Below are 11147 nucleotides of genomic sequence, written 5' to 3'. Positions count from 1 at the left end.
CCTCCCCAGAATGTGGACCTCAACATTATTAGAGCAGAGAGGGGTCATCTTGACAGAGAACAAAAGGCAGCAAGGAAGAACTTTGAATATCCTTCAAGAAGCCAAAGAAAGTTCAGGATGTGTTGAAGAACAAAGGTGCTTGTACCAAATAATGATTTTGAAGAACTTTTGACTATACTTTGACTACGTGTAATTTCACTTTTATGCTTCTACTCGGCTATAATCGGCAGGCATGACTCACACTTGTAGGGACTTTGATTTGCGGCATTGCATCATCTGTACGTAATAACTGATCTGAGGTCGAAGCGCGCCCTCTGCTGTTCAGTGCTCACCCACGGTAACGACCAAAGTGACGTGACTGTCACATTACACCGCCGGTCGGGATGGGTAACAGACACCTCCTCGCCGTCTATATTTAGATGTTTAACCTGTATAAGCAAATCCTAGAAAACTGCAACCATCGGAGGAGCCAGGCGGTTTGGAGCATTAAGGCCAGGCAGCAATGGCCACAGTGAAAAGGGACGACAGGCTGACGAGGTCTCAGAGCTTCGTGTGCGTCGGTTTCGCCGGGTTTTTTAGCAAAACTGTCACGTCACCTTTAGAGGTGGTCAAAATTAAAAGTCAGGTGGGCACTTTTCACTCCAAGAGGGGTTTCTGGCAAAGTTTTCTCATCATCTACCAGAATGAGGGGCTTAGGGGATTTTGGAAAGGAAATCTCGCCTCTTGCCTCCGGTTGTTTCCCTACAACGCAGTTCACCTCGCAACATACAGAAAGTGAGTAAAGTTACTTATATTTATGGTTTGCATCACGCTGTGTCGACTGCATAGCATTTTATGTAATCGTTTGACCCAAATTTATCCTAAATAGTTTGTTATTCAACTTGGGTCAGGTGACGTCGACTTTGTGTTTGTGTTTTGAAGTGTAAAACGGAATGAAACACGCTGAAGTTACAGAAAAAATAATATTCAAGTTAATTCTTTATGTATCAGGACCTAAAAGAATAAAAAATAGTTGATTTAAATGGTCTGTTTGCTTTTATCCCTGAAGTTAAAGGTGCACTTCCTGTTTCTCTATGTGAGTCGCACGCTCCATTTTAAGCCAATCAGAAGGCTGGATTTTCTCAGCCGAGTTTTAAAGTTGCAGGGTTGTCTCTTCCCCGGGTTTTGTCTCGCAGGTAGTGTGCCGTTATTAACCATCGTATCCCTGAGGCTCAAAATAATATATATATATATGTATGTTCCCGAAACTGGTAGAAAATGGTAGAACTAAGTCCAACTTTACGTTTATTTTCTCAAAATTTCGACTTACTGTCGAAATTGCGTTTAATAGATCGAAATGTCCAATTTTGACTTCACTTCAAATTCAGTCAAACCTTTAAGCCGTCCCACTTTTTGCAGTAGACTCAAGAATCCTTCAAATTTATTAGGTTAAACTGTAGAAAATAGTTGTTTTTGCTTGACAAATTGCTCAAATTATTAATAAAACTACATCCACAATATTTGACATTTTGGGTTTCGTTCTTTGAAGATGTCTCAAATTTCCCAGCTCCGCTTTGTTAGGGCTTATTATATGTTGCAGCTCTGATACGTAGCAATATAAACAGCAAGCACATTAATACGTTTATCATCCATGTTGGATGAACTTTGGTTTGGGTCTGCGAGTCCTGTGGTTTAACAAAAAAAAAAAAAAATCCCCGTGAGAGGAAATAATGCCTGTGAGGCAAAAATGAGGGCATGATATACCGATTCAGGGTTAGGTAACTTAAGGACAAAAGACAGGCAGTAAGCAGCCGGCAAGACAACTGTAATCCCGCAAAGAATAGCAAATCTACTGCCTACTATCTGTATTAGTCATTATGTTTCCCGATGACGTGTTTTTGTTTCGTTTCGTTTTGTTTCTTATACGCGTAAATAATACGTCCTGAGTGGCCAACCTGGTGTTCTATGCTGTACACACAGTTCCAGGAAAAGCAGGCCTTTCCCTATATGTCTGTGACCCCCCCCCCCACACACACACACACACACACACACACACACACACACGTGGATTCAGTTATTCACGTGCTTCTGTGTTGGAGGCTTCCAAGAAGTGCTCTGAAATAAAAATAGTGTCCAAAAAAAATATTTCAAAGCAGCAGAGCTTGCCTGACTGCTCTGAATACACTTAATGTCATTTGCATGTGTATTAAATGCTAACGCGATGCATAAACAAACAGAGTGGCTTCTTGTCTTGTCTTTTTATATATATCTATTTATATATGTGTATCTATGTATCCATGTGTATGTATTGTGTTGGACCGTCTGCAAGACAAACTGCCTTACAGGGACATCTGAGTTTTATTTTTCATAGATTTATTTCTTTCCTCTGTGTGCAGGATAGTCCACCTTCACATGGATGAACTGGGCTTCATCTCTCAGTGGAGAGCCATATTTGCTGGTGGACTGGCCGGTGTTGTTGCTGCTCTGGCCACGTACCCACTGGAGGTAGCAGAAACCAGGCTGATCATTCAAAACTGCAGGCAGCCCACATACATCAGCGTGGCTCACTCCTTGTCAAAGATCTACAAGAACGAGGGGCTGCTCGCCCTCTACAGGGGATTTTCCCTCACTGTCTTGGGTTCGTATACACTTTACTACAAACTAATTCGTTTTTAGTAGATCGTGTAAGATTTTGCGTATGAATCTCACGTCACAAAACTCCACCTTTACGTTAAGTTTCATGTCCTTACAGGTGCAGTTCCCTTTTCTGTCGGATGTTATGCAGTTTACATGAACTTGGACAAGCTGTGGCAGGAGCCTCCTGTTCGCTTCACTCCCCTGCAGAACTTAATAAACGGCTGTTTGGCAGCAGGAGTGGCTCAAACCCTCTCGTACCCTTTTGAAACTGTAAAGCGGAAAATGCAAGTAAGTTTACAGAACACTTTTTCTGCTTGTGGGGTATGTTTGGAGAACTGAAACAGGACTATTTTTTGTTTTTCAAGCTGGAAGTATTTAAAATAGAAACATAAAGATAGACAATACACACCTTTGGTAGATATTTTTTAAGGTGTTAAATAGGAGTGTACAGCTGCATAGTGATGCTGGAAATACTGTGTTGGTCTTTTTAATTAAATTCATATTTCTTCTTCAAGTCCCTCAGCTGCTGACTGAGTAATTGGGAAATGATTGTAAACACAACAGGTTTACAGTGTAGATGCTCCTGCATGCTGGCTGTAGTACCATATTTAGTCCATAAGATGGCAGTAGATGTTTGCCTAAGTATGGGCTGACCTTAGCCACTCAATGATTTTGAGTATGGAAAGTTAACATCAGAATTGCTTTAGTAGTGATTTACCTAAATATAAAGAGAAGAGATTTTTACTGCATGTGTTTTAAAATATGGTAATCACAGCAGATTATGTTGGTCTGCACCGGTGTCTATACGCTGGAAAGGACACATTGGGAACAATGGTGTGGCAAAGGACAGGATTCTACATCCGGTTTTATCTGCCTATTATTAGATGGGTTCAGCAGAACAAGGTTCAACAGCAGCTGGGAATGTGAATGTGTCCCAGCTCTGCAGAAGCTATAGATATGTTCTCTAAAGATAGCCAGCAACTATCACACAGCCGGCGTGTGTTTCCAGTCTACTGAAGCATCGCACCAACGTCACTTACTTTAAAGAACAGTCGTGCATAATGGCTTCATTTAGCTATTCAGCTGTAGTGTCTGTCATTAAAAAGCTCAGAGTTAAACATTAATTCAGGACAGAACACAGAGAATGGGGGAAAACAGCGGATGATGTTTGCTGAGGCTTAGGGTAATGATTTAAGACGTGTATAGTTTAACTTGTTGGCTAGCTTGGCTAGCTTTAAGTGTCCTCTACAGATGAAGCTGTTTGAATAGTCCTGTTGGTCTCATGCTTTATCCATGAAACACGATAGTCTACTTCTGATAGTTACTCTCTGAATCTTTGGCACTACTTTGGTGGCCCCTCCTACAATATCAAGATATTTTATACTTACCTGATTGGTCCTGTCCTTTTGCATTTACTGATAAATGACAGCTGAATTAAATCAAGCACATAGTCACATTATGTCCTCTGACCTTCCCGGTTCTGAGTTAATAAGCACCTTCAAACTCTGATTCACCATTTCCTATTTTGGCTTTCATTCTTTTTAACAGGCACAAAGCGCCCGTCTTCCCCACTTTGGAGGAGTTGACGTCCATTTCACTGGAATGATCGACTGTTTCATACAGGTGATTAAACACAACGGCGTCCTTTCACTGTGGAACGGCCTTACTGCCAACACAATAAAGGTATGATTCACTTATACATTGGTAGCAATTTCTTGTTATATGGCCGAAGTACGGGTCTGTTTGATCTTCTGTTATATAAATAAGAGCATGTACATGTTTTACGCAGGAACAAGGGGCGGGGCATGGAAAGTAATGTTTAGTGTGCGTAGTTCACAGCAGGAATTTCACTACCAAGGTGGAACAGCATGCTCCGCTCTTAAAGCTACAGATCCCTTCATAGCTCAATACTGTTTTTACTTGTGACCGTTTTAATGAAAATAAAGCGCATACCAAGTTCAAGTTCTCTGTTGATCTGTGATCAAAATAATAAAGTGTTGGCGTGACTTTAAAATGCAGTTGTCTTTTGTCACTCTTCCACAGATTGTTCCCTACTTTGGCCTTCTTTTCACCTGCTTTGAGATGTGCAAGCAGGTCTGCCTTTACCGCAACGGTTACATTATCTCCCCCCTGAGCTACAAGCTCACACCGGGGGTCGACCAGAGCCTCGGGCCGAACGAGCTGGAGGAGGTCAAGCGCCACTTGAAAAACAGGAACTTTGGCTCAGGGGATTCGTCTTTGAGAAATCGATGGTGATGCTTTACGTGAAAAGATGTCTGGTTTATAAAAAAAAAAGAGAGAGAGAGAGGGAGCGAGAGACTGAAAAATGACACAACAGCAAATCCAAGGGCATCCAGGAGCCTACCTCTCTCAAACTTTTACATTTTATTTAAAAGTATTTTAAAAAGTTGTTTACCCATCCATGTTTTACGATGGCTTTTTACCTGACATGTGCCTTTTGGGATAAATATTTATTTTGAGCTCTTTGCTGCATTAGAATTAGTGCCATAGTCTGCTCACATAAAATAGTTTTTAAAAAAATGCTCATGGATTTTGTGAACTGTGAGCGCCATGTGACAGGTTATAATTTTAATGTATGAATGAATGTAAATTTTTAATGCATTTTAAGTTCAAGTGTGTCATTATTGATGACGTATTGCGCTAACATGGAAAGAAAGAAAAGTGTTTGTGAGGTTTAAATGATTTGTTTTTCATTCTGAAGGTAAAAACATTGATTTAACCTCCTGTTTGCTGAAACCCACATTCCTCTACGGTGACTTTGCCCTTAAGTTGTCTGTCAGCAGTCTAACCTGTTTTCAGTGGTTTAAAGTTGCTATGGATATGGACCTTATTTAAGGTGCTTGTACTTTACAGTAGTATTTCTATTTTCTGCTAGTTTAAACTTGACATGCCCTTTACCGTTTTGTTTACTCCTACAAGCTACTTGTCAGATTCTGTAATATGTGACGCATTATTATATGAAAAGATAATAACAAGAATTTTTTTTAAAGCTGAATACGTTTACTGGTTTGTTTCTGCATTTTCACTTTGGTGGTTTTACTTGAAGATCCGGTCAACTCTTCCACCTCCTCTTTTGCTTGTAGTGGTAATTTGCTTTAGGCCAATTTGTTATTTGGTTTAAAGGTCTGTGTGCTCAGGTTGGGAGTGAAATCAGTCAGGTGATTGTATCACGTCAGCTCACGTGGGCAACTCAGTGGCAGCCAAAGGACATTAACAGCTGGGATGACCTTTACCTACCATAGCTGTGAGGCCTCATCTGCCCCAGAATGACATTTGACACGACCTTCAGGTTAATCTGAATAAGAATGGTAATAATATAACGCTGTGACGGTGCCTGTCACTTCTGTTCAGACGCGACTTTGCAAGTTTTAAAAAGTCGCCAAAGTAATTCAGAAACTTTCCCACATGTGGGACTGATCTCGTGCCTCGATTTATCTGAGTGACAAGGGAAAGCTCCAAATCTGAATCGAAGGTCATCGCTTGGCCCCGCCCACTACTCCCAGAGCCGGCCAATCGCACAAAAGAATCGAAGTTCACGTTTTTTCTCGCGTACAGCCTCCTTAAATCCCCTCACTTCTAGATAGGTTTCGGCCATTTCAACCCCACCAACCGAGGAGCTGGACGGCGGCTGATAGCAACTGAAGATGAGTGAACAAGCTATTTCCTTTGCCAAGGACTTCTTGGCTGGTGGTATCGCCGCTGCCATCTCTAAAACAGCTGTAGCTCCCATCGAGAGAGTGAAGCTTCTGCTCCAGGTGAGTGTGAACTCCTTATATCCCTGTGCAAACACCTGAAATCCTAATGATACTGTAATTATAGATATCAGTCAGATACGTGTGTTGAATACTGCTGTTGCTCATTTGCAGCTTTTTTTTTCTTCTTCTTTCTGTTGTGTGGAGGGGAAATTATTAAGATGCTTGTGCATGTTGCAAATGGTTTAAAATCTAATAGTAATGGAAATCTGCTGCATCGTCAGGAGTAGAAACTGGGCTAAAAATAGTAAATCGAAGCGGCTCTTTCAGAGATTGGTGCAGGCACAGATGAGGAGCGAGCATAATCGAGGCGCACCAGACTTGTTATGTAATGGACCGGCCTGAATGCTCGCAGCCTTCCCAAGCATGAAAAGCAGCACTGTGACAGGAGAATGTAACCGTCTGTTGCCACTGTAGTGTTTAAAGTTATTCTTGTGTCAAGACAGGTCATTAGTTTGGCTTGACATCAAACAGCCAAGGTCACAGCAAGGTTTGCGCCATGGCGCTTCACTGCTGCATTGGGCCCGGCCTCAGCAGCAGCAGTGGCAGGGGGCGGGGCTGCAAACTGTTGAATGAAAGGGCTGTCCTCCTGCACATGAGGGCAAATGTGTGTGACTCAGTAGAATAACGGGAATCTCCCATCTTAGGCAATTCACAAGGTGACCAGGTGAAAGCTTGAAGAGGAAACGGGATATGATGAGCTTCACTTGTTACTGCCTCTAATGCACTGCGCTGTCTCTGCTTTGTTTACAGGTGCAACATGCCAGCAAACAGATTGCAGTCGACAAGCAGTACAAGGGCATCATCGACTGTGTCGTTCGTATCCCCAAAGAGCAGGGCTTCCTCTCTTTCTGGAGAGGAAATCTGGCTAATGTCATCCGATACTTCCCCACTCAGGCCCTAAACTTTGCTTTCAAGGACAAGTACAAGAAGATTTTCCTCGACGGCGTGGACAAGCGGAAACAGTTCTGGAGATACTTTGCGGGTAACCTGGCATCTGGCGGTGCCGCCGGAGCTACCTCCCTCTGTTTCGTCTACCCCCTCGACTTCGCCAGAACACGTCTCGCCGCTGATGTCGGCAAAGCTGGCCACGAGCGTGAGTTCAAAGGTCTGGGAGACTGCTTGGTGAAGATCTTCAGGTCCGATGGCCTTAAGGGTCTGTACCAGGGCTTCAACGTTTCAGTACAGGGCATTATCATCTATAGAGCAGCTTACTTTGGCATCTATGACACAGCAAAGGGTGAGTGTTTGCTGAGAGACATTACAGAGCTTTGTCTTTTTACATAGCAGTTTTTAGCCTTTTAATCTCACCGGCTAATGTTTCTCCTACAGGCATGCTTCCTGACCCTAAGAATACGCACATTATAGTGAGCTGGATGATTGCTCAGAGTGTGACTGCCGTCGCTGGTCTTACGTCCTACCCCTTCGATACCGTCCGTCGTCGTATGATGATGCAGTCTGGACGCAAAGGAGGTAATAAAACCCCAACAAAATCAAAGTGTAACTTCCTCTTCTTTTTTCCCCCCACTGTTCTATTTAAATGAGGTTATAACATCTGTGTGATTGTGTCTCTTCCCCTTCAGCTGACATCATGTACACGGGCACCATTGATTGCTGGAAGAAGATTGCACGCGATGAGGGCAGCAAGGCCTTCTTCAAGGGAGCCTGGTCTAACGTGCTGAGAGGCATGGGTGGCGCCTTTGTGCTCGTCTTGTATGATGAGCTTAAGAAATTCATCTAAGATGTTTTTGTATGTTCACTGTTCATGTTGTGAAGTTTAACTGTAACATATCTTGTACATTTGGAAGGACTTAAATGCCGAGCTATATTTATAGGGACCAACTAGTATTTTCTACTAGTTGTACCGGGGGAATATGTTATGCACTCTTCTCTTGGCCCATTCATTTTCTTTTTTGTTTTGCCCCTTACCAGAATGTCATTCCCTGAACACAGGAACCTTGCCAGTAAGCGAGAAATAAAGGCAACCTACAGAGTCAATCTCCTGCCTGGTTTTGAAGTGTAATGCCATGTATAAAGTGTACGCGACAGAGTGTGACTGAGATTCCCGGCTGCGCGTCTCCTCAGTCACGCCTTCTGAGGAAGATATTTGGCTGCCTCTTGTGAGAAATGTAATCTTAGACTTGCAGGTTGTAGTTGGGGGGGCGCCAAAATCAGCTGCGAACGTTGACCCGCTGACGATATTTTAACCGTGACGTGCTCGCAGCGAAATGATCCACAGAAAGTCATTAGCTTTAGCAGTCTCTTGTGCATTTACAGAATTATAAAATAGTTTCGAAGAACATTTGCACAAGTGACTTCCTCTAGGATTACCTGTTGTAAGGTGGATTATTCCACCCTTCTAAATATACTTTTATCTCCTGCCAAGCCTCTTCTGACTCCCAACTGGTGTGACTGATGACTCTGACCTTGAGCCATTTGTCCAGTTACCAGTTTGACACAAGTTATTTACTGAAGGGATCTTAGGATGAAATGAAAGTGTACTGAAGGAGATTTCTGCATTCTAGCTGGTTATTAAAACGCATCAAGGACAATGTAGAGGGTTTCTAGTGGGGTGCACTGCTTGTGTACACGTGTATTTAAAGGTGGTGTCATAAATTGCTGCTGATACATGATCCTGGCATGCGTAAAGAGGCACATGACTGTCGCTTGTGTAGGACAGGACATAGTGTTCTTACTGGTCCAGCTAATCGAGGGTGGGCAGGCCGTTCTATAAAAGTCAGCTGCAGACTTTGTGCTCTTTGGTTCAACTCAACTTTGGTTCAGGTCTGTCTGTTTAATTTAATTCAAATCTAGCTTGATGTCCAAAAGTCAAGAGAAGTGTATATTTAAACAGTTTGTAATCTAACAGTGGCATCCTGGCACATGCTGGGCATGAGACCATGGGGACACTCGGCAACTTTAATCTCCTCTCTTTATTCAGACATGATAGAACTGCTGCCCCCTCTGAACATCATCTCTGCATTTATGGTTTAAAAACAAACTTTCATTTTTAGAGGAAACTTGACAAATGTTACTAGTAAAAAAAACTAGGGGGAAAAATCTTTGTAACCCAGGTTCTGGATCAGTGGCAGCGTATTCACAATCTCTAGCTGTTTTGGACTGTTAGCGCCCCAGAAATCCTCCATGAGTCTTAAGTCACTGCTGCTTTAATTACTCTTACCATGAGTGAATGAGAATATTAAGGTCTTTGACTCACTGTGCAGCTCTTAAAGTTCATCAGAAGTTTAATTCTGTCACTGGCAATGTGCCTTTAGTGTTTCCCACTCTTTCATCCAGTGATATGTCCTCAAACTTAATCACTTACTTCCAAGATGACAAGCAGAATTAATCAAATTAATCTTGACGAGACACAATGACTACGACTTGGACACTTAACCCAAATTGATCCTGAGTGGAGGACACAGTGCTGCTAAAAAGAGGCTAACAGATTACATGATTTACTCAGCTGGACTAATCTTGCTTTCAGTGATTCACAAAGACTTGGACCCGACCTCTTACCCACAGAAATTAGTTTTAATGCTGTTTTCTCCAGTCCGGTCTGAAAGGCTCTTCTCAGCAGGTAGCCCATAGTTAATCCTTCATTCAGTAGGCCTCACTTTACAGCTGTCTCATTACAGCTTTAACAGGGATCACAACCTTTTACTCGCTGTCTGCGTGGCTTAAGATATGCCACAGCTCCTTGAAGTCCTTTACTCAATTCCTCGGTCATAAAAATAGATGAATTTTGCTGGTGGACTGTATTACTATTTCTCAATATTATTTCACAGTGGCTCCATCGAGTAGTGGTTTACACATTTACATAAGAAAGATTCAGTCCTGGGAGGAAACACAAAGCACATCCACTGTAAAATCTCTGACAAATCAAACATGCAGAGCTGCCCACTGTGGCAACCCCTCGTGAGTAATGGAGCAGCCAAAAGCAGCAGCTTCTCATTATTTTTAGTACCTTTATTACAAACAGAAACACACACTGCTCCCGGACATTTGCAGTTTTTATGATGGAGAGTAGGCGATAGCTTCTTAAGTAAAGGTTGCACTGCCACAGGGGAAAAAAAACACTAATGACATGTAAACCCACATAAAAAAACATTACCCGAAGCATAACATGACCAAATATAAACATAAACTCAGCCCGTGAGTGTTATCTCTCTGTTTTACTACTAAAACTGAGGCTGTAATGTCTCATTATTAGTGCTTTACTGTTATGTTATTATGAAAAAATGTGGTGTAGTTAAAAAAAAGTAATATTTACACAAACTGAGTACAATGCTGTGCTTATGTAAAAGTACATAGTTACATTCCTGTACTACGCTATGCAGGTCTACGGATCACTGAAGATATCCTTTACTACCCTTTACTCTGGGCGATGATAAACTTCTGTCAGCCGGGCTGTTGCGTAATTTCAGCTGTTAGACCGAATTACGTCACGGGGTCATGACCTGAGAGCTTTCCACTCATAGCAGTCTTGTCTATGGTATCTATCACATGATCCCAGTAAAAACAAAGACTCGTATAGTCGCATATGATATTTGCTCTAATACAACGATTCTGGTACATTTAAATGTTACTATGTTGAGATCATTATGCGGGTACTTTTTGTGTGCTAAATGTGTACATAAGCCAACAATTACAAAACGTGCTGAAAACCTTTTAGTTTGAAGTTTTTCAGCACGTTTTGTAATTGTTGGCTTATTTACACAATTTAATCCTGCCAGACATCAGACATGGATTTTTAAG

General features: G+C 42.1%; 2 protein-coding genes across 2 annotated transcripts; both read left to right on the top strand.

Moving 5' to 3' along the window:
• Nucleotides 1-292: 292 nt before the first annotated feature.
• Nucleotides 293-5632, top strand: slc25a43 (solute carrier family 25 member 43). The gene is made up of 5 exons (XM_031745274.2): nucleotides 293-774; nucleotides 2376-2617; nucleotides 2732-2904; nucleotides 4165-4299; nucleotides 4660-5632. The coding sequence occupies exons 1-5, from the start codon at nucleotides 503-505 to the stop codon at nucleotides 4870-4872; spliced, it is 1035 nt and encodes a 344-aa protein (XP_031601134.1). The 5' UTR covers nucleotides 293-502; the 3' UTR covers nucleotides 4873-5632.
• Nucleotides 5633-6216: 584 nt separating this feature from the next.
• slc25a5 (solute carrier family 25 member 5) lies at nucleotides 6217-8387 on the top strand. The gene is made up of 4 exons (XM_031745384.2): nucleotides 6217-6392; nucleotides 7143-7629; nucleotides 7722-7862; nucleotides 7973-8387. The coding sequence occupies exons 1-4, from the start codon at nucleotides 6282-6284 to the stop codon at nucleotides 8128-8130; spliced, it is 897 nt and encodes a 298-aa protein (XP_031601244.1). The 5' UTR covers nucleotides 6217-6281; the 3' UTR covers nucleotides 8131-8387.
• Nucleotides 8388-11147: the final 2760 nt, after the last annotated feature.

This window comes from Oreochromis aureus, linkage group 2 (assembly GCF_013358895.1).
Source record: "Oreochromis aureus strain Israel breed Guangdong linkage group 2, ZZ_aureus, whole genome shotgun sequence".
Lineage (NCBI taxonomy): Eukaryota > Metazoa > Chordata > Actinopteri > Cichliformes > Cichlidae > Oreochromis > Oreochromis aureus.
This window is presented reverse-complemented; position numbering and strand designations above follow the sequence as displayed.